Source organism: Leopardus geoffroyi, chromosome B1 (genome assembly GCF_018350155.1).
Source record: "Leopardus geoffroyi isolate Oge1 chromosome B1, O.geoffroyi_Oge1_pat1.0, whole genome shotgun sequence".
NCBI lineage: Eukaryota > Metazoa > Chordata > Mammalia > Carnivora > Felidae > Leopardus > Leopardus geoffroyi.
In genome coordinates, this window is record NC_059327.1 from 96,940,905 (window position 1) to 96,965,365 (window position 24,461).

The 24,461-nt window shown below is 35.6% G+C and overlaps 1 protein-coding gene and 1 long non-coding RNA gene across 2 annotated transcripts in view; one reads left to right on the forward strand and one right to left on the reverse strand.

Annotated features, from left to right (window-relative positions):
- The window catches only part of INTU (inturned planar cell polarity protein), a 90,725-nt gene that overhangs the window by 17,334 nt on the left and 48,930 nt on the right, over positions 1-24,461 (reverse strand). The window contains exons 7-14 of the mRNA XM_045468058.1: positions 20,318-20,395; positions 13,105-13,294; positions 11,336-11,389; positions 10,594-10,656; positions 9,569-9,790; positions 8,472-8,957; positions 6,528-6,625; positions 2,304-2,493 (exon numbers count right to left, since the gene is read on the reverse strand). Coding sequence (XP_045324014.1) covers positions 2,304-2,493; positions 6,528-6,625; positions 8,472-8,957; positions 9,569-9,790; positions 10,594-10,656; positions 11,336-11,389; positions 13,105-13,294; positions 20,318-20,395 — 1,381 coding nt within the window. The remainder of the gene's footprint in view (positions 1-2,303; positions 2,494-6,527; positions 6,626-8,471; positions 8,958-9,568; positions 9,791-10,593; positions 10,657-11,335; positions 11,390-13,104; positions 13,295-20,317; positions 20,396-24,461) is intronic.
- Positions 415-6,925, forward strand: LOC123592723. Its single transcript, XR_006709918.1, has 3 exons — positions 415-985; positions 2,469-2,471; positions 6,913-6,925. It is a non-coding gene; the product is annotated as an uncharacterized LOC123592723 (long non-coding RNA).

Sequence of the window (24,461 nt, forward strand, 5' to 3'; positions counted from 1 at the left end):
TACTGGAAAGTATGCTTGGATAGACAAGATGTAGCTTAACAAAGCATCTGGCTTACACCCAGAAGATTTCATATTAAACTGACCATCTTGAGCCAAAGCTAGCCCAAACACCCATAAATTAAATTAACATTAGACAATAAAATAAAACAGTTACCCTTAAAAGTATAGGAGATAGAAATTTAACTTGGCACTATAGAGTACTGCAAGGGAAAGATGAAAGAAAAATTAAAAGCACTACACAGCAAAGATTACCCCTTGTACCTTTTGCATAATGAATTAGCTAGAACAACCTAACAAAGAGAACTTTAGCTAGGTCCCCTGAAACCAGACGAGCTACCCATGAACAATCTTTACAGGATGAACTCGTCTATGTTGCAAAATGGTGAGATTTGTGGGTAGAGATGAAAAGCCTAATGAGCCTGGTGATAGCTGGTTACCCAGAACAGAATTTTAGTTCAACTTTAAACTTACCCCAAAAACCTCCTAAAATTCTAATGTAAGTTTAAAATATAATCTAAAAAGGTACAGCTTTTTAGAACTAGGATACAGCCTCCTTAGAGAGTAAGCATAAACATAAACCATAGTTGGCTTAAAAGCAGCCATCAATTAAGAAAGTGTTCAAGCTCAACAATCAAAACACCTTAATGTCAAAAAATGCAACCAACTCCTAACTCAATACTGGGTCAATCTATTCAACAATAGAAGCAATAATGCTAATATAAGTAACAAGAAATACTTCTCCTTGCATAAGCTTATATCAGAGCGGATAACCACTGATAGTTAACGACAAGATAAATATAACCTAACCATAAACCAAATATCAAACCAATTGTTAACCCAACACAGGTATGCAAATAAGGAAAGATTAAAAGAAGTAAAAGGAACTCGGCAAACACAAGCCCTGCCTGTTTACCAAAAACATCACCTCTAGCATTTCTAGTATTAGAGGCAGTGCCTGCCTGGTGACATTAGTTAAACGGCCTCGGTATCCTGACCGTGCAAAGGTAGCATAATCACTTGTTCCCTAAATAGGGACTTGTACGCATGGCCACAGGAGGGCTTTACTGTCTCTTACTTCCAATCCGTGAAATTGACCTTCCCGTGAAGAGGTGGGAATATAACAATAAGACGAAAAGACCCTTATGGAGCTTTAATTAACTGGCTCAAAGAGACCTCATCAATCAACCGACAGAGACAACAGACCTCTACATGAGTAATATTTATTTTGCATCATGAGTATTACATGAATAAATTAATGAGACATTCCTTTATAGAATCAACCAGTTATGTTATAAGGAAAGGGGGATCGTAAGACCACAAAGCACACAGAGATATATGGTCAGACATAACATTTTGCTGAATACTAATTTCTGATAGCTCAAAGAAGAAATCCTATCAGACACAGAATTTATTGCTGAACAAGTTCTAAGACATAATTCAGCCCACTTACTTTACAGTAAGGAAATAGGAAGAGTTGAGGCTCAGTCCAGGATTCCTTATTCCCAGTCCAATGTTCTACTTTAAACCCAAGTTCTTCACAAACTTAGCATTCTTAACACACATATTGCTATATACATTACTAGCATCTTCAGAGAGGGTTTTGTGGTTTTTTATTTTTTAATTTTTTTTGGCTGTATGATATTTGACCACTGACAAGTGAATTTCTGTATGTTTATCCTTTTCCAGAAATCAACACATACTTTTCCCTGCCATTAAGATAATCTAATTGATTTTTTAATTATATACAACATTACTACTTTCCAGAGGTATAATATTAAATGAAACTTCATCCTGGATTAAAAAGCAAGCAAGCAAGCAAGAAATGAAACAAGTGGCTGAAACATTTACAACAGTCTTGTGTCTACTGCTATATTTTACCCTATTATATTACAAAATACCTTATATTACTGATGGAATACTTAAAGAATTATCAGAGTTACCAATGGGTAGATACTACTGCGCAAGTAATGGTTGACTCACAAATGTCAAATATGGAGGCTAATTTACATTACAAACTACCATTTTCTACTTTGCTGTAGAAGAACACAGGTCTACCATTCTCTGAAATAGTAATCCAGGACATCAAACTCAGTATTATGAAACAAAGCTTTGAAGTTAAATATGGTGAGTATAATCCTTTGGGCACTCAAGTTAGATTGGATGCTCTACTTAGATTGGGTGATTGTTACAAAATTTTTAAATAAAAACTGTAATTATTGGGCATACTGATTAAAGACCTTTTAGAGATAATATTTGGAGATCTGGGAACAAAACAGAAAAGTATACTTATGGCAGTATCCTACCTCTTCTACCAATGTCTGTTGGAAAATTGCACGAATGGAGAGACAACACTGATGGAAATTCTTTATTAGTTGAGGGTGGATAGAGCCACTTAGCTGTGCCACTTCTTCATGGGTAGGAGTAATAAAGATCCCTTGCACAGTTTCTAAGGCAACATAGTGGAAAAGTGTGTTCTCAGGACCAGATGTCAATCTTGAAAAGAACAAAAGAAAGAAAAAAAATACTTAAGTAAGCTTAAAAATATTCCTTCATTTTGAATGTTTATAGACTCCTAAGTTTTTATCTACAATATAATATTAGGAGTGTCATTAGGACAGGGAAACTAGTACAAATATTTAATTCCCATTTCCTCCTTAACTAAAGTACAGCTAGGGTTATTATCAATTCGTTAATGGAGGCAAATACTACATGGTATGTGAGGGTAAACACCAGTTGCAAACCACTTAATTAATCCTTTGCTAAACAACCCAAATTGGCTAAACCCTTCTTTTTCCATGGTTGGTAATAAATAACTCAGCCCCTGTCTGGCCCAGATACCTACAAGTCATAAATAAGGTATCAGTCCAGAGTGGACCACATACAAGAACACCTTCCAACAAAATGAACACATTTAAGTTTGTAGCATAACAGTCAGACTGATGATCCTGAAGAAAAATAAAATTATTATTAGTGACTGCAAAACTGGGTTAATAATCTAGAATACTATGACAATTACTGGTAGTATTCTACTATTCATCATCACCATCTTCCTTCCCTTACATGTTCTCTTACTATTTTCATTTCTCCATTCTTTCTTCCCCTATTTAGGTCTCAGACAAGTCAGTAGAATCTATAAATATTTATTTCTACCAGTGGTAAGAAGAGCTAAAGAATAACAATGATAGCAACAACAAAATACTAATAGTATCACATACTGAATGCCCTCTCTGTGCCTGGGGTGGGAGGGGGGCTTTAAAATACCTTAGTCTTAATTCTCACAATGATCTTGTGAGATATTAAATAGTATTACTCCCCTCATTTTAACCACGAGGAAATCAGTGTTCAGAGATCTCAGATTAACTTGCTTGAGGTCACACAGCTAAGTGGCTGAGCTAAGCTAACTCTGAAGCTTACTCCACTATCCCTTACTTTTTCCTTTCTACTGATGGCTTCTGACGGGCAATCTTTAAACATATGGACAGCAATTCTCCATTTGCATTTCAAACACTCAAGCTGCCCTCATTCTAATTATGATGTCTATTTTTAAAACATTCTCTCAGTTGATTTTTTTTTCCAGCCATAAGCACAGAGGCAGAGAAAAGGCATGTAACATCTCTTAGCCTGGATACTGCCTTTGATCATCCATGCTAGTTAAAATCCTGTTAAACTCTTAATTAGGAGGCATGATCAGAATAATTTCTCCTTCTTATTAGTGATTTATGGCTTTGGTTCTTTTTTCAGACCAGGGATAGACCAGAAAGGAGATCATCTGCAAATTTTCTAGAAGGTGGCTGGCTCATTAACAACTCAACTGGTGGCTGATCTTTTTCAATTAGTAACTCAAATAATCAAGAAGAGAGGAATTTTGATTATTCAAAAAGGAAAATAAATTAAAACATACATTTTATTTTAGAGGTCTTCAAAATTAAGAAAAGGTACAGAACAGAAACAATTCTTTAAAAAGAGAAATTAATAAGATTCCTTTTTAGGGAGGTTTAGAATTAACATTTTTGTTGTCTTTTTTAACTTTCTCTCTCTCTCAAAAAAAAAAAAAAATCCACAACACAGTGAGGAAATTTAGCTCTTGAAAATCATAAACTCATTCAGAGTATATTAAGTCAGTGGATACACTGCAAGTTTAAAAATCATCAAACAATTGCCCAATGGGAAGACAAAATATTTGTGAAAGCATAGATTAAGTCATTTATTATTGAGAAAGGTCACTCCTGCAGCAGAAAATGGATTCATGGTAGGCTGGGAGTTGGGAGACTGTTGCAGTAAAACAGGTAAGACAATGGGAGCCTGATCTACAGTAGGAACAATAGGGGTTGAATGGATTAAATAATTATTAGAATGTAGAGTATAGGACTTGGTTATTATATGAACTGTTTTGTGTATATTATTTTTAATATGTTATATATTTTTATTTTACAAAAGTGTATACACAGAAATTAGGATAATCTACACTGGCTTATTTCATACTTTTAAAATTAACTACATAGTATGAACATTTTTCATGTCAATAAAGAAAATAAATATGCATCTGTAGCATCTTAAAAAATTTTTTTTTAATGTTTCATTTTTTTATTTTGAGAGAGAGAGAGAGCACGAGTGGGAGAGGAGCAGGGGGAGAGGGAGAGAGAGAATCCCAAGCAGACTCCATGCTCAGCACGGAGCCCCAGGCAGGGCTCGATCTCATGACCCGGAGATCATGACCTAAGCCAATATCAAGAGTCTGACGCTTAACCAACTGAGCCACCCAGGCACCTCTGTAGGATCTTTTTAAATAGACAGCCTATGATTTACATTGTATATGAATTTATGTTCAAGCCTAAACTTGTAAAACATTTTCTTTTACTAGAGATAAGGTAAAAATAACACACACATTTAAAAAGTAAGATGTGGGGGTAATAAAATTTCAGAGTGGTAGTTGTTAAATAGAAGACGAGGGTTTGGGAAAGTATTTCAAAGCTCTACAAAAGGTTTGATTTAGATTTGTTTAAAAAACATTTTTAACTATTAAAAAACTAACCATAGTTTTTGAAGGCATTAAATTTAACACATTAGATTCCCATTACATTATTTTATGCAGACAAGTTACCTTGTTTTTGCTCTAACGTCAGGAAAAAAAAGCCGTTTCTGACAACTCTGTGACATATATATTTGAACTTATTATAAAATGTTTTGGGGTGCCTGGGTGGTTCAGTTGATTAAGCGTCCAACTCTTGATTTCGGCTCAGGTCATTATCTCATGGTTTGTGAGTTTGAGCCCTATGTCCAGCTCTATGCTGACTGTGTAGAGCCTGCTTGGGATTCTCTTTCTCCCCCTCTCTTTCTGTCTCTCCCTCTCTCTCTCTCTCTCTCAAAGATAAATCAGTAAACATAAAAAATAAATAAACATTAACAAAAAAATAAACATTCATAATCTTTAAAAAGATGTTTCATGATTAAGAAAGTAATAGTGCTGAACTTTTTTTGTGTGATTTATGTGTCTGCTTATTCAAATAGAAGTGTGCAATGGAGTTTGTTATACTAACTGATCCCACACATGACATCATAATTAAACATCAGACAAAGCTCAGACAGCTCGTCACCACATAATAGTTGCACAAGAAGTGAATACGTAACATTTTACATTTTAATAATTACAGAGTATAATAATTATAGACATTTTATGTTTTAATAATTATAGACATGCTCTTCTCACTCCGTTCCTTTTACTTCAGAATTCCTACTTAATGTAAGTTTGAAGTTTCATTTCTTTCCTAAAATGGGTGTTATAGGCTCAGTTCCTACCCCCGGACTCAGAGGGAGATGCAGCAAGGAAGTTTACTAGGGAGAACTCTGGGGAACAACACTTGTGGGAGGAAGTCCCACAAGTGTGGGAGGAAGCAGGATTGAGCAGAGGGAAAAGCTGAACCACACTGCGGTTGAAACAAAATCTCAGCAGATACCACTTGGAACTATGAGATTGGATGGCCTTTTAGAGTTGTCTCGAATTTAGGCCAAGTCTTTGTATTCAACTTATCTATTAGTCCTTAGATGTGGGCTATTCCTAGGGAGAAAGTGTCATCTTGGCTGAGTCAATAAACTTCCAAGCAGAACAAGAGACTCAGCTGTGAGTAGTTAGCAGCCATTATCCCCAAACACTGGAAGGAGTATCCTGGGCTATGGAATATCTGTGCAGCAGACTGCAGCATCCACCAAAGTCTAAAAACAGTAAATACTATAATAAAAAAATTAGACATACAAAAGGGAGGTTACCTGTGGAAAAGAGATAAGAGGGGACTTTCACATTTTGAAACATCACTCTGTTTTTTTATCTCTTATAATAGGAGTACGGGTTCCCTATTGTATAATGAAAAACATTAGTGAATTAGCACAGACATTACCTTTAATATGTAAGATATATCACAATTACATTTTTGAGTTAAATCTCTATATGTTATGGATTTGTATTTTCTTACTGTAAAGTTTGCTTGAAGACATAATGTTTTTAAAAAAAAGAATACAAGGATGCTTCTTACTTCATTGTGTTATATATTTCCAGTTCTTTATCTGAAAAGTCCTTTTTCAAGTTCCCCAAATGAAATGGATTTGGAAGAGCAGACTTCCGTTTAGTGACCTGAAAAATGCAGTTAAGTAGATCAGTTTGCATCTAAGAATGGATTCAAACAGCAGAAATAGTGTAAAAACTGAAAACTTTCTAAGAGAACTATTTAGTATTTTGCAATGTTTCCTTTAAATATGTTTGAGGCTAACTTATACCTCCTGGCTTATTCTTCGCTAACAGTGACCTAGGGCCATGTCATAGAAGGATGTCATAGTTCTTCCTGAAAATCTACCAGAGCCACTATCAAGTTTTGTTACACTTTTTTTCATTTTTTTTTTCCTTTTCTTTATCTTAGAGAGAGAGAAAGAGTGTGAGAGGGGAAGAGGGGCAGAGGGAGAAAGAAAATCTCAAGTAGGCTCCATCCATGTTCAGTACAGAGCCCAATGTGGGGTTTGATCCCACAACCCTGGGGTCATGACTTGTGCCAAAACCAATCAAATGAGCTGCCCATGTGCCCCAAGTTTTGTTATATTTTATGTGTAAATGTGCTTGTCTCCCTCTCTAGACTTCGCACTCCTCAAAGGCAGGGGCTATGTCTTACCCATCTTTGTATTTCTTCTGTATAGCATGGCCCTTGGCACATAATAGGTGTTCAAATTAGGTCAACATCAAATTTGTTGAATGGCTCGATTATAGAGATTACTTAATTTCTCTTCAGAGTTATTCATGGCTTCTTAAGCCTACTACTTCTTAAACTATGTTTCCTACCAATTTCACCAACTGGGATAATGAATATATAGTATGAATGCGGGTATTTTCTAAATATATCCACTTCAGACTCCAAGACTGCTGTCTTGTTTGGAATTAGAAGATGGAAGCTTACAGCTATTTATGCCATGACACTCAGAATCTCATATTTTATTGGTGCCCCTTCTCAGATTCTACCTTCTTCATGTCTTGTCTGACATCACTTCCAACAATCCAAATGACAAGCAAGTTTCAAAAGTGTTCTGAAAGTAGAGCATCACTAGAATAATAGAAGACCTCCTGGGGTGATTACTTTGATGATCATTTGGATACATTATTGTATCCAAAAACATGGAAAAAGGATAAAAATAAACAATCTGAAAAATGAACATTCTCTTTGTTTTATAATCACATTTTAAATTATTGACAATGGAGACCAGCCTTTATAGATTCAGATAAAAACAAAATAAAACAAAAAAGAAACTATAAAAACCTATAGAATAACATGTATACACACATATATTTACATAAACATATTTTTTTAAGTTTCTGATTCTCTGTTTCTGCTGAATATTTTATTGCTTATTTAGTTAAATCAGGCATCTAAAATCCCACACAACTAGGATGTTCTCTGTTAACCTTGTGAATACAGAAGAAAGATGAACAGGGAAAGCAGGAAGGATTAAAGAATTTTCCTACTTGTAAGTAGTGTCAAGCAGTTGTCCTGGATGCTACTATTTTATTACTTGATATTTCTTTCTCTTTTTGGTTCTTTCTTTATTTTTTTTTATTAAAAAAAAAATTTTTTTTAACGTTTTATTTATTTTTGAGACAGGGAGAGACAAAGCATGAACAGGGGAGGGTCAGAGAGAGGGAGACACAGAATCTGAAACAGGCTCCAGGCTCTGAGCTGTCAGCACAGAGCCCGACACGGGGCTCAAACCCAAGGACCGCAAGATCATGACCTGAGCTGAAGTCGGCTGCTTAACCGACTGAGCCACCCAGGCACCCCTCTCTTTTTTGGTTCTAAATCATTGGTTTGCTAACAATAACCAAAACAACCACTAGATCAAATGAAGAATGATTTGCCATTAAAAATTTTCTTGCAATTATAAAATAAGAACTGGAAAGACAGTAGCTCCCAAATGTACATACTCAAATGAACACACACCTTAAGCAAGGCCCCACTTTCTTCTGAACCATCAGAGCCTTGAGGTTCTCTTTGTTGTTTCCGTACTGTATCTGGTGTAGAGTGGGGACTCAGGTGAATACCTTTTCCACCTTCACAACCATTGTCAGATCCTCCACTGCTTTGGGAAGGACTGGGCTTACGTGTCTTTAAGGAATAGTCACCAAAAAGAATTCTTCTGCATGTTGGAGAGGTTGCTACTTTGGAAGTACCTGGTAGCTTACTGAGGATAGGTGAGGTTGTCAAACTATCTAATTTTTCATGTGATCCAGTAAGGAACCAGTCAGCACAAGACAAACAGGGGCTTGGAGAAGATGTTAGCCATTCATTTATGCGACAATCTATTCCTTCCAGCTGTTGAAGAGTTGTTTTGACCTGATCCACATATATACAGTCTGGTCCAGGATTCCCAATAGCTTTGGATGCACAGCCTCCAGCTTCTAATAGTACACATAACATATAATGCTTCTATAAGACAAAAATATTAATAGAGATTTAGCTACATGAAAATGTTTATATGTAGTGTGTATGCATAAATTTATAAGTACTCTCTGTACTATAAAAACATGGTATAATCATATGATTATTAAAAACTGCCTCAGTTTCTTAGTTATTCTCAATGCTTCCTGATGATCCTTGAAAACAAATCTCATATTGCCTTCTCTTGGTATACCATCAAAGACTACTTTCTGGTACATGGAATTCCCTAAGGTAGCTTTCAAAGAGCCACAGTGATTAGAAGTCCTTTTATCTACAATCACATGTTTTTTCTGATTCTATATTCTTTTCATGTCTCTCTTTCCCAAGACGAACCAGAGGATAAAACCACTACAGAAATGAGAACAAAAGATCTTAAGAACCTGATAAAATCTTATTCTGGGCTTCATTAATATTTCTTCACGAGTATTAAACGGATGTAAAAAAAAAGGAATAAGGGACATATAACATTTTCTTGAATACTGGTATCTGGCATGCTCATAATTTTAAACTGTCATATTTGTTTGTGTATTTTAAGATAGTAAATGGCCAAAAAAAAAAGCCACCCCAAAACGCACACACAGAAACCAAAGTAAACTTACCAAGCCAACGATTAGCAAAAAATATCTTCCTTCAGGTTCCTGAAAGACTTCAGTGTTTGAGTCTGTAGAAGGTTGGAGGTGATGCTGAGGAAACACTTCTCTCCATATAACCAACTGACCGATTCTTTGTTTTGCTGCTAACGGCAGTAGGCAATAGTGGCGACAGTATACGGCAATATCAATAAGGTCATCCTTAGGCAAATGACTGCAGATCAAATAACCCTTGAATTTAACCACAAAGAACAGAAGTCAATTATGTCATAATATATTTCTAAGAGTTTTACAGGTACTTCAGTTAGCTTAAAATATTCCAGTTTCAAATAGAATAAAGACATAGCAAAAATAAATGTTCTTTTTCTGAGGTCAATTAGAGATCAAATATTTATGGTAAGTTAAGTCTACCACAGGCTTTAACACAAAGCAAGATGGCCTGAGTAGTATAAACCTGACTATTTGGCAAAGTTAGAAAAGAACTGAATTTTGAGCATGGAAAGTGGAGAAGAGAAGTTACAGTGAGGACAGACTTACTTTTCACTGTGTACCATTCTGTACTATCTGATTCTTTTTTAGATATGTTTTAAATCATGTTTAAAAATCTTCTTGAAGTGCCAAAACACTTAAATTCATTTGATGCTTAATTTGCTTTGCATGGAAATCAATGAAATGTTAGAAGATTTACTAAAAAGATACATGGTTATGTCTGAGGATAAGAAAAAAAGTGCACTGCTGCAAAAAGAAACCAAGAGAGTATTGCTCTTCTCTCCTACGCACTTGGTTCCTCCATTACTGTTTCTGCTTATACATCTGCAAATGCAATATATGTAATGAATGTAATAATATCAAAAATATTGTATTTGTAAATCTGTAGGTACTGGGTTTTTTTGAAGACCTTAATTTTATGGTAACTACATTCAAAGGAAAAGAGATAAATGTATTTTTCATGTTTGTAGAAGTTTGAGAAAATTTACTTTAGGTCTCTTCATATGGCAGTTGGACATTTATAAAAATTTCAGCCTTCAACTTACCTTGTAAAATAGAGAAGATCCTAAAATTGTATACAGCCGCCTCATGTCATAGTAGTCCTCAGACTGGGGGAGCAAAACCACAGTGGATTTATATTCTTTGTTTTTCATGATTAAAAAAATCCTAGTAAAGCTATAATAATTAAAAATGGCAATTATATTCTTTAGTAACTGAACTTTTCATAGTGCCTTCTTTAGAAATGAACATACTAGGGTATTAGGGTGAAAAATAATGTGCATATATTTTTGGCTGAAAGCAATCTTATTTTTATTCTTATAAGATACTGTTGATTAGAGACATTTAAGAACAGAACATAAGTGGGGCGCCTGGGTGGCTCAGTCAATTAAGCATTCAGCTCTTGATTTCAGCTCAGGTCATGATCTCATGGTCCATGGATTCGAGCCCCATGTCAGGCTCTGTGCTGACAGCTCGGAGCCTGAAGCCTACTTCAGATTCTGTGTCTCCCTCTCTCTCTGCCCCTCCCCTGCTCTCTCTCAAAAATAAATAAACATCAAAATAAATAAATACATAAATACATAAATACATAAATACATAAATACATAAAAATTAAATAAATAAGAAGTTTTTTAAGGCAAGGAAAATAAATTTTGTTCATGTCAAAATAGAGATCCAATGCTACGTATTTCAAGATTATTACATGCCCACTTGAAAAATATTTAGAATAATGGCTGATTTACAATATATGAAATCAACATTAAGCCTAAAATCCACTGGCTTTCTTACCAGTTCAGCAAAATCTGCAGACTCTAAGTCACTCAATGCTGTGTCTAGTTCCATCTATGTGGGAAAAAAACAAAAAACAAAAAACAAAAAACCACAACCATTTAACTTGGTTATTGTTTAGTAATGGCCTCATAAAAGTGCTTAATAATTACTTGAAGAATTGAATAAGTATCTTTCTCCTTTGTGATATTTAAGAAATGTCCGAAAATAGAACATGTTGTTTTAAGCTTTGCAATTACATGGAAAAAAATTATTTAACATATTGTCATTTTTCAATTAAATCTCAATTATTACAAAATGAACTTTACTCTGTATTCAATGCAAAATAACTTATGAGGTTAAAAAATTGCTTTCTAGTTTTGAATTAGGAAATTTTTGAACCTATCAAAATTCTTACAGGAAAATAACCCATCTTAATGTACCCAATCTATTTTGAGGGTTTTTTTTTTTTCCCCCTCTATTGCTGTATATTTCTCAACAGTTAGATCCCTGGAAAATAAACATTCTTCCCTGTCTCTTTCCTATGTTCTATATAAAAGGACTTTTAATCTTTATTTATGGATTAAAACATGAAGAAAAGTGTTCCCCTGGAACCTGGCACAGTTTAGCTTCCCTACAGGGTTATTAGAAAAATCTTACTTAGGATTTAGCTTTTGTTTCTATGGAAATTGCCCGAACTCTTTCATGTGTTTGTTCTTCCATGAAACATTCAAAATTTAAAAACAGAATAAATTTAATCTGTAGTTTAATCTGTAATACATATATATAAATTGAAAACTAGGCAGTTAAAGCTTGTGGCATAAATGCGATTTGTGGAAAAGAATCCTTTTTTTTCCCTTTTCCTTTTCTTTTTAAAGGCCAAGGCACTCTCTGCAGGACTATTTCACAAACTGTGTCTTACTGAAATGACAAAAGCTTTGGAAACATTAGTCATGCCTTTCAATACTTTTCACACTCTATGACTTATTACTCATTTGTGACCTGCATTTTTCTGTATCTAGCAAATATTTCATGTACTCCTTTTTGTGGCTTTGGTGCTCTTGTAAAAAATAATAGACAACAAGAAAAGTACCCACTTGTTAATTCTGATCTCACAAATATTAATGTTTACAGGCTGCTATTCCTACTACTGAACTCTGTAGGCTAACGTACAAGGTTACAATAATTGTTTCTTCACATTCCTTAAGAGAACAAAGTATCTACTCTCTTAATTATTCCAGTGTACCTTAAGAAAAATGACATTAAAAAAAAAAAACATCTGGGGCGCCTGGGTGGCTCAGTCGGTTGAGCGTCTGACTTCAGCTCAGGTCATGATCTCGCAGTTCATGAGTTTGAGCCCCACGTTGGGCTCTGTGCTGACAGCTCAGAGCCTGGAGCCTGTTTCAGATTCTGTGTCTCCCTATCTCTACCCCTTCCCCGCTCATGCTGTCTCTCTCTGTCTCTCAAAAATGAATAAAGGTTAAAAAAAAAATTAAAAAAAAAAAGAACATCTGATAAACAAACAAAAGCAAGTCACACCATATAATTATGATTTCTGAGAAGTATTACAAATTTAGAAAATGCTTAAATGTTATAGTAAGATGAGAGAGCTAATTTCTGTTTAGAAAGAAATATTTGTCTAAGTTCACTGTACTGGATCACCTACTTCATCAATCAATGGCTTCAACTCTTACCCACAATCCTGAAAATACAAAAAGGCTAAAAAAGAGAGAAGATAAAAAATTACAAGGCAACTGGTTCTGATTTTTATTTACGACACCCAGGATTACCTTGATTTCCTGTGGAAGTGTGAGCCACCGAACTCCGGGGAGACTGTCTAAAAGCACTGCACTGGAAGCATCATATTGTTGTGTGTTCAAACTGGCACTGGAATGTAGTTTAGTAGGCTGAAGTGCTCTTTGAAAGAACAAGATGAAAAAATGATCCAGACGAGGAGCATTCTCAACCTGGCAAAAGGCACTGAAGAAACAACAGCTGTAAGTCAGAAAAACATATGGAAATAGTGGTCATCTTTTGTATGTCCCTAGGAGAGTGGATCTTTCCCAAATACATAGGCTCTCTTCCTTCCTCCTCTCCCTTATGAAGAATTACTGCTAGGGGCGCTTGGGTGGCTCAGTCGGTTAAGCATCTGACTTCAGCTCAGGTCATGATCTCACGGTCCGTGAGTTCGAGCCCCGCGTTGCACTCTGGGCTGATGGCTCAGAGCCTGGGGCCTGCTTCCGATTCTGTGTCTCCCTCTCTCTCTGCCCCTCCCCATTCATGCTCTGTCTCTCTCTGTCTCAAAAATAAATAAAAACGTTAAAAAAAAATAATAATAAAAAAGAATTACTGCTATAATGTTATTGCACCGAAAACCTACTTTCAAATGCACTGAGTAGATGGTATTATGGAAGAACCACAGGGCTAACACAAGCGGTATATCTACAACAAAATGGACTGAAGTAACCTTTTTGTAAAAAAATGTAAGTTGCTTTTACCTTATCTCTTAACCATTTAACCTCTCAATATCTTTCAGGCAAGATGGAATAATAAAGAAATTTTGAGCTTTGTAATAGAACATATTTGTCTTTGAATCTTATCATTGCTTTTACCAGGTAGTTATCTCAGGAAAAGTTATTTGAACTTTTGTTTCCAACTCTAAAAATGGGGATAATACAATCTGACTTGCATGCAAAGTACTTAGTACTTTATTTATTTATTTATTCATTTATTATACTTATTACTTACTGAACACAGTAAGCACATAATTAGCCTAAGTTATTTTTCCCCTCTTCACTAATGTAGGCAACACTACTGAAGAACCGAAAAAAAGATAGAGAGAGAGACACACACACTAAACACTTGACTTTAGTTATGTAAAAATAATAGAGCATTGCCTGCAACTATTCATTGGAATAGCCTGCTTGATAACACAATAGCTAATATATGTACCATTAATACATCAGAATAATATTCATGGATTCATTCAACAAATTGCTTGAGTGCCAACTATGTTCTAGGCATTATTCTCCTTGCTGGAGGTACCGCAGTAAAAATATCAAGACAAAAGACAAGGTCTCTGCTTCTGTGGAGCTCATGTTCTAGTGGAGAAAGACAACTAATGAACAAAGAGTAAAAACATGAACTTGTACAAAGAGATATACAGAGAACAAGATCATGTGAATGGGTGATGTAACTGGTTGGTTATTTTAGATCAAAAGTTGGGGGAAGAGTCTTTGAGAATGGACATTTAGCTGAGATCCCAATGTCAAGAAGATCTAGGGAGAGAAAAGAGCGCAAAAGCCCTAGTGTGGAACAAGTGTGGCCAGGGTGTCCACAGACCAGCCAGAGGGGAAATGTGGTTTGAAATCTGAAATCAGAAAGATATGTAGGAGCCAGATTATAATGTAAAAAGACTGCTTTAACCGCATTTGGAATTTTTTTTTTAATAAACATAGTTTATTGTCAAACTGGTTTCCATACAACACCTAGTGCTCATCCCAACAGGTGCACTCCTAAATGCCCATCACCCAGTTTCCCCTCTCCCCCACTCCTCATCAACCCTCAGTTCATTCTCAGTATTTAAGAGTCTCTTATGGTTTGCCTTCTTCCCTCTCTGTAACTCCCCTCCCCCCTTCCTCTCCCCCCTGGTCTTCTGTTAAGTTTCTCAGGATCCACATATGAGTAAAAACATATGGCATCTGTCTTTCTCTGCCTGACTTATTTCACTTAGCATAATACTTTCCAGTTCCATCCATATTGCTACAAATGGTCAGATTTCATTTTTTCTCATTGTCAAGTAGTATTCCATTGTATATATAAACCACAACTTTTTTATCAATTCGTCAGCTGATGGACATTTAGGCTCTTTCCATAATTTGGCTATTACTGAAAGTGCTGCTATAAACATTGGGGTACAAGTGCCCCTATGCATCAACACTCTTGTATCCCTTGGGTAAATTCCTAGCAGTGCTACTGCTGGGTCATAGGGTAGGTCTATTTTTAATTTTTTGAGGAACCTCCACACTGTTTTCCAGAGCAGCTACACCAGTTTGCATTCCCACCAACAGTGCAAGAGGGTTCCCGTTTCTCCACATCCTCTCCAGCATCCATAGTCTCCTGATTTGTTCATTTTAGCCACTCTGACCAGAGTGAGGTGGTATCTCAGTGTGGTTTTGATTTATATTTCCCTGATAAGGAGTGATGTTGAGCATCTTTTCATGTCCTGTTGGTCCTCTGGATGTCTTCTTTAGAAAAGTGTCTATTCGTGTTTTCTGCCCATTTCTTCACTGGATTATTTGTTTTTTGGGTGTGGAGTTTGGAGAGTTCTTTATAGATTTTGGATACTAGCCCTTTGTCTGATATGTCATTTGCAAATATCTTTTCCCATTCCATCAGTTGCCTTTTACTTTGGTTGATTGTTTCCTTTGCTGTGCAGAAGCTTTTTACCTTGAAGAGGTCCCAATAGTTCATTTTTGCGTTTAATTCCCTTGCCTTTGGAGATGTGTTGAGTAAGAAATTGCTGCAGCTGAGGTCAGAGAGGTTTTTCCTGCTTTCTCCTCTAGAGTTTTGATGGTTTCTTGTCTCACATTCAGGTCCTTCATCCATTTTGAGTTTATTTTTGTGAATGGTGTAAGAAAGTGGTCTAGTTTCATTCTTCTGCATGTTGCTGTCCAGTTCTCCCAGCACCATTTGTTAAAGAGACTGTCTTTTTTCCATTGGATATTCTTTCCTTTGTCAAAGATTAGTTGGCCCTACATTTGTGGGTCCAATTCCGGAGTCTCTATTCTATTCCATTGGTCTATGTGTCTGTTTTTGTGCCAATACCATGCTGTCTTGATGATGACAGCTTTGTAGTAAAGGCTAAAGTCTGGGATGGTGATGCCTCCTGCTTTGGTTTTCTTCTTCAATATTACTTTGGCTATTTGGGGTCTTTTGTGGTTCCATACAAATTTTAGGATTGCTTGTTCTAGTTTCGAGAAGAATGCTGGTGCAATTTTGATGGGGATTACATTGAATGTGTAGATTGCTTTGGGTAGTATTGACATTAAAAAAAATTTTTTTTTTAATTCACATCCAAATTAGTTAGCATATGGTGCAACAATGATTTCAGGAGTAGATTCCTTAGTGCCCCTTACCCATTTAGCCCATCCCCCCCTCCCACAATCCTCCAGTAACCCTCAGTTTGTTCTCCATATTTATGAGTCTCTTTTGTTTTGTCCCCCTCCCTATTATCGTAATATAATTTTTATATTATTTTTGTTTCCCTTCCCTTATGTTCATCTGTTTTGTCTCTTAAAGTCCTCATATGAGTGAAGTCCTATGATTTTTGTCTTTCTCTGACTAATTTCACTTAGCATAATGCCCTCCAGTTCCATCCACGTAGTTGCAAATGGCAAGGGTTCATTCTTTTTCATTGCCAAGTAATACTCCGTTGTATAGATATACCACCTCTTCTTTATCCATTCATCCATCGATGGACATTTGGGCTCTTTCCATACTTTGGCTATTGTTGATAGTGTAGTATTGACATTTTAACAATATTTATTCTTCCAACCCATGAGCATGGAATGTTTTTCCATTTCTTTGTATCTTTTTCAATTTCCTTCATACGTTTTCTATAGTTTTCAGCATACAGATCTTTTACATCTTTGGTTAGGTTTATTCCTAGGTATTTTATGATTCTTGGTGCAACTGTGAATGGGATCAGCTTCTTTGTTTGTCTTTCTGTTGCTTCATTATTGGTGTATAAAAATACAACTGATTTTGTACATTAATTTAGTATCCTACAACTTTGCTGAATTCATGTATCAGTTCTAGCAGACTTTTGGTGGAGTCTATTAGGTTTTCCATGTATAGTATCATGTCATCTGCAAAAAGTGAAAGGCTTGACTTCATCTTTGTCAATTATGATGCCTTTGATTTCCTTTTGTTTTCTGATGGCTGATGCTAGAACTTCCAACACTATGTTAAACAACAGCAGTGAGAGTGGACATCCTGTTGTGTTCCTGACCTCAGGGGGAAAGCTCTCAGTTTTTCCCCATTGAGGATGATGTTAGCTGTGGGCTTTCCATAAATGGCTTTTATGATGTTTAAGTATGTTCCTTCTATCCCGACTTTCTCGAGGGTCTTTATTAAGAAAGAATGCTGAATTTTTCAAATGCTTTTTCTGCATTGATTGACAGGATCACATGGCTCTTTTCTTTTATTAATGTGATGTATCAAATTGATTGATTTGCAAATATTGACCCAGCCCTGCAGCCCAGGAACGAATCCCACTTGATCATGGTGAATAATTCTTTTTATATGCTGTTGAATTCGATTTGCTAGTATCTTGTTGAGAATTTTTACATCCATATTCATCAGGGATATTGGCCTGTAGTTCCAAAATTCAAATGGGAAGTACTTCCAAAACTCAAATGGGAAGAAACAAAATTTTAACAGACCCATAACTAGTGAAGAAATTGAATCAGTTATCAAATATCTCCCAACAAATAAGAGTCCAGGACCAGATGGCTTCCCTGGGTAATTCTACCAGACATTTAAAGCAGAGATAATAGCTATCCTTCTCAAGTTGCTCCAAAAAATAGAAAGGGAAGGAAAACTTCCTGACTCATTCTATGAAGCCAGCATTACTTTGATTCCTAAACCAGACAGAGACCAAGCAAAAAAAGAGAACTACAGGCCAATATCCCCGGAAATTTATTAAAGTGGCAAGAATGGAGATTGTTATAGCAGTGAGAGATGGTGGTGGCTGTACAAGGTGATAGTGAGGATGGAGAGAAATGAATGGATTTGAGATATGTTTTGGAGACAGACTGTTTAGAGTCTGCTGATAGTTTTGCTAGGAATAGTGGAGGAAATCTATCTTTAATATGATCACAATACTAAACTTTTTTTTTTTTTTGAGAGAGAGCATGAGCAGGGGAGGGGTAAAGAGAGAGGAAAAGAGAGAATCTTAAGCAGGCTCCACACCCAGCACGGAGTCCAATGCAGGGCTTGATCTCATGACCATGAGATCATGACTCAAGCAGAAATCAAGAGTCAGAGATTTAACCCACTGAGCCACAAAGGTGCCCCTAAACTTGTTAATACATAATCACTTTTCTGTGGCTCACAGGAATTAAACAGCTCACAACTTAAAAAAATAAAAAAATTAACTCTTTGGACTTCTTAATCTTTTCATAATTTTTCATAATGGGCCTTTAATATATTTCATAATTAGAAAAAACCTTATTAAAAATTACTACAAAATGACTATTAACAACATCTTGGATCCATACTGCTTCTTGGTCGTAAGAACTCAATGGATCTTCACATTCATTATCTTAGTTTGCCTTTCCAATTCTCACTAGAACAAGAAGAAACTAAAACTCGCTGCCAATTTGGTGATACTTCCAAGTAAAAGAAAGCTAAACTTCAAAATGAAATTCACAGAAATGAAGAGTCCCTCTGCTCATAACCTCGTCCATTTGGAATTTGCAGAACAACCCCAAATGATTGTCTTAAGTTATGGAATTCATCTCAGGAATTTAATCTTTAATTATCTCTGTTTTTATGAAAACATAAAGCTTCAGTTAAGGTAAAACATGGCAAGGTTTGCTCACCCAGTGTAAATTTAAGGAAGTAGTTTACAACCATATCCTTACTGTTCATTGGTTAAAAGTTTCCTTATTAGTAAAAGTTACAAACAATGTTGGTGGCTGCCTGGCCTTTTGTAGTTCACACATTTGGAAAAGGCTCACCAGTAATTAGGTTTGAGAGGGATGTGTCTCCTAAGAGGCTTGTTGAGGAGAATTCTGTATACTACACAGTCCCAATGTCACAGAAAGTTATTTCAGGCTGCTTTGAGAACAGTGGTAACAAAGATCCACAAGAGATAAACAGAGAGCCAATACCACTGTGGTTTGGAAAGACATATAAACTGCTTTGGATCTTTATACTTATATACTCTTAAGGCTTTGAAAGCAAAGGTATCATTTTAGTTCTCTGAAGTACTGGAACTTAGAAAAAATCCCACAAACAGAAAAATCTTTTTTTCATCCATAATTTCATGTGTTCAAATCCTGAAGTTACCTCAAATTGCCCCCTTAGGTCAAGAAAGATGCATCATATTTTACTGTAATGTTAAAAAAACAAGAAGCAGGAAAATAGGCATAACATGAGCCCACACATATTTTAAAAGGGAATATATATACTGTATTCATATTGTATAGGAAACATATGACACACATGAAACTAAATATCTTTACTGTGTCATTTATATATTTTAATAGTGCTTTTTTTTTAATCTAAAAATTGGTTTAAGAAAGAAGAATCACATTTTAGGACAGTGCATTTGACAATGGTCTTATAATGAGAGAACAACACAACTTAAAATCTTCTTACTCCTTTTTGTATTTGTTTTGAAGAAATGCCCTTATATTTGCTTCTATAGAAATATATCAAGTCAGAATATAATTATGGTTTTATCACTATTTTACTTTATTTTGCTAAACTAACATGAGACCAAAAATGAAAAAGCAATGAATAGATCAAGTGAAAAAGTGCCTAGAATTGTAAAATGAAGCCAGTAATAAAAGATGAGAAAATCGGAGAAAGAAAGAAAAAACCAAAACAAAACAAATAACTAACTTGCCAAACAAGGAAAAGTATTAAACGCAAAAGGTGATTTGGAATCATGTGCTTAAAACTTGAGGTTCATTTTTTTAGGAACACTGGTATCTTTATTATTTTTAATATTATCTTTTATTAAGTTATTTTAATTCCAGTATAGTTAACACTCTTTTATATTAATTTCAGGTATGCAATATAGTGATACGACACTTCCCTACATCACCCAGTGCTTATCACAGCAAATGCACTCCTTAATCCCAGTCATCTATTTTACCCATCCTCCCACCTCCCTTCCCTCTGATAACCATCAGTTTGTTCTCTATGGTTAAAAGTTTTTTTTTTTTTTAAACAAACAAACAAAAAACTTGAGATTCAATTCATACTTACCTATCTAAAGAACCATACATAAATGTTAAGGTTTGGGCAACATCTTTTATCATGCTCCTTAGCTGAGGGAGAGGAACTCTAAAAAGAAGAAAAATACATTTGTTCATTTATAACATAACCAAGTGATACATATCTAAAAGAAGCAGAACATCGTTCCATTTTATATGTAAGGAATGTGAAAAGTCTGTGTGTCAACTGCGAGTATGGCTGTGTAAAATGGTTCACTGAATTAGCAACTGAAGACTCTGATATCTAGACTTGGAGTTCTAGCATGGGTCAAGTAAGGACTTTTATATATATCACTACCTACGTGGAAATTATTTATACCTCCTTAGGGTTTGGTTTCCTCATGTATAAAATGGGGGAATAATCACTACGCCCTTCTCAGGTTCATTTTGAGGATTAAATTAATGCATATAAAGTAGTGCAGTATCTGAGCTCAGAAAAAAATGCTAAATTCTTGACACTTTCCAGTATTACCCAGATCTCAACCGAACCTCCAACTTCTGTGACAAAAGACACCCCTAAACAAATGGGAGAAGCGAAAGAAAGTAAAGAAATGGAATTAACTGTTTTCTTGGTAGCCTGATAAAAATTCTACAAAGTAGGTCTGATTATTGCTATTATAGCAATGGGTAAACTGAGGTCCAAGAAGTTAAGTAACTTGTACAAGGACTTAAAGGGAGTAGAACCTGCCTGTGGACATCCATCTTCTTAGCTCTAAAGTTACTCTCTCTACTACCTCACAATGACTTCCTGGTTGGGTCCCCACTATTCACTGCAGCCATCACAGGAAGATGATCTCCCCTCTGAAAACACATGTTCCTCGATTATACACCTGACCTGATCTTCTGTGGGGTGGCACTTTTCTCATTTTGCTCGTAAAAGGCATAGTGGCAAAGAAGGAAATGCAGGGGCGCCTGGGTGGCGCAGTCGGTTAAGCGTCTGACTTCAGCCAGGTCACTATCTTGCGGTCCGTGAGTTCGAGCCCCGCGTCGGGCTCTGGGCTGATGGCTCAGAGCCTGGAGCCTGTTTCCGATTCTGTGTCTCCCTCTCTCTCTGCCCCTCCCCTGTTCATGCTCTGTCTCTCTCTGTCCCCAAAAAAAATAAATAAACGTTGAAAAAAAAATTAAAAAAAAAAAAAAAAAAAAAAGAAGGAAATGCATAGACTGGCATTTAAGACAAATGAGAGAAAAATCCCAGGCCTGCCACTTCCATTACAAACCACATGCACAGTGTTAGAGATACAAAGACCTATTAATTGACACTGAGGAGGTGCTTGTGCATGATCTCTCATACTCTATTTGTCAGTTTGAACAAAGTAGAATAATAATTCCTATCTTGCATGGCTATGTGAAACAAGATGGGATGAGGAAAAGAATCTGGTACAGAGTAGAATAAAGGGGATCTTCAAATTCATTCTAATTTATCAAACCAAGTTCCCCAGGAAAGGAATGACTAATATTTAGGGTAGATACTTTCTATCCCCATCACCCAGTAATAAAGACTGGGAAATTGGCTAGAGCATCCCCTATGCAGCACAACCTTAATTCAGAGCTCAGCCCAGCTGGGACAGCCTTTTTTTTTTTTTTTTTTTTTTTTTTTTTTTTGGCTTCAGGGTAAAATCTTGCCTGGAAACTGTCTTTATCTGCATAATTAATTTGGCTGATAACATCAGAATGTGGCTGAGCAGCCTCTGCTCAGTTCCTTAGCAGGGCCTTCCTTTTCCCTGTGTCTGTCTACACTACCTTCAGCTTACCATTGTATTTTCTGTTTTCTTTCTTTTGCTGTTTGGGCCACTATAAAAGTCTAAGCATAATTATTTTATCCTAAAGTAATTTATAATGAGTGTTCTCCAATTCTTGTAAACCCATACTTTCAAAACAATTCAGTTTTTTCATAATCCGACCCATTGACATAAGGCAGTATTCTAGCAGGGTTCATCATAGTCTCTTTTGAGTCAGAAAAATACAAATTAGCTGGTTAAGGGAGTCACCATGTAGTATATGTCACAGCACCATTATCCTTCAAGTTAAACATTTTGAAACACACAGGAAATACATGGAGACAAATGAAAATGAAAACACAATGGTCAAAATCTTGGGGATGCAGCAAAGGCTGTTCTAGGAGGGAAATTTATAGCAATACAGGCCTACTTTGATAACTAAAAAGTATCAAATAAACAACCTAACCTTACATCCTAAAGGAACTAGAAAAAGAAGAACAAAGCCCGAAGTCAATAGAAGGAAAAAAAAAATAAAGATTAGAACAGAAATAAATGAAATTAAAAAAATTTTTGAACCATACATTCATGACAGATCATATAACCTTTTGTCCAAAATTAGACATCTTTAAAGCACAATCATTTGGATAATTTTTCACGATAGTCTCCTTTGGAGTTCTTGTTTGTGGTATGAAAACATGTCAACAGATTGTTCACTACTCTTCCTCTCTAGAGGTAGAGCTTAATTGCCCTTCCCTTGAGTGTGGGCTGGACTTAGCAACTTACTCCTAACAAATAGTATATAGTGGAAATGACTGCATCATTTATAAGACTAAGTCAGCTTCCCCTCTTTCTCTGTTTTGGAGAAATCTATTTCTCCATAACTTGCTTTGGGAGAAGCCAGCTGACATGTGAGGACATTCCAACAGCTCTACAGGAGAGACCCATTTGGCAAGGAACTAAGGTCTCTCAACAATGGCTATGTGTGTAAGCCATCTTGGAAGCAGATGCTCTAGCTTCAGTTAAGCCTTCAAATAACTGTATCCCTGGACAACATTTTGACTGCAACCTCAAGACAGATCCTGAGTCAGAACTACCCAGCTAAGTCGTTCATGAATTCCTGACTCACAAAGACACCTATGAGATAATAAATGTCTGCTGTTTTAAGTCCCTTAATTTTGGTGTAATTTGTTACCTAGGAATAGATAACTAATACACTGTTATATAATGAAAGAAATCTTGTTAACAAAATCATCAATAATAGAAAATAGTCATATTCATGTCTAGAGTAGCTGTATGATGCATTTTTTTGAGGTCTACTTTTTTCTTCCTTGGGAAGCATAAGGCAACACCAAAAGAAAAGTTATCTAAACTGGTATTCTCTAACGTTGTGTCAGTCACATAATATAGTATTTATTTTGATATTTGATTACTATTTGGTAGATAATATATGATAGTTCTATGCACCAAAAGGTTAAAACTAAAATGTGTTAATAGTTTAATAGAAGTTGTCCATTTTTTTTTTTTAAAGCAGGGAAGAATCTAAATTACAAGTTTTAAAAAATCATTGAACAGGGACATAAGACTAGTCTAACAATAATTAAAAACCTCTCCTTGGGGGCAGTTCTCCATGTTCCTACCCCATCCCCCCCCCCCAGCTTTTAATGTCTTATGACATTAGGGAAGCAATGTAGTTTCAGAAATAATTCAGAAAGACTCTCCTTCAATTTCCAATTCTGCTTCTTGTTAGTTTTGTGATCTTCAGCAAGTTATTTAATCTTCTCTTGGTTTTACTTTCCTCATTTATAAAATGGGGCCAGAGATCATGACGTACATCTGGAGCTGATTTTGAAGATTAAATGAGATTAATGAATGTAAAATACCTAAAGTAGTCCCTGGGTTCACATTCTACTCATAAACATCAATCCAGCTCTTATCTCCAACTATAAAAATAATATATACATTAAAATTAAAAGTTAAGAAGGTGAAAATAATAATATAAAACATACCATTAGAGAAGTCACTTTAAAGTTAAATATTCATTACAGTTGACCTTTGAACAATGCAAGGGTTAGGAGTCCCTACACCCCAGGCAACTGAAAATCCAAGTATAAATTTTAACTTCCCCAAAACTTAAATAATAATAGCCTACTGTTGACTGGAAGCCTTATGATAACAGTTAATTAACACATATCTTGTATGTATTATATACTGTATTCTTACAAAAAGCAAGCTAGAGGAAAGAAAATGTTATTAAGAAAATCATAAGAAGAGAAATTGATACCATAAGTTTGTATCATCTGTTTACAAGATGAATCATCTGTCAGTACCTACATCAATACTGTCTTATACGATACAAAACACTGTAGATTTACACATATTACTAACACTAGACACCCAAAATGAAAAGATGTTAAAAAG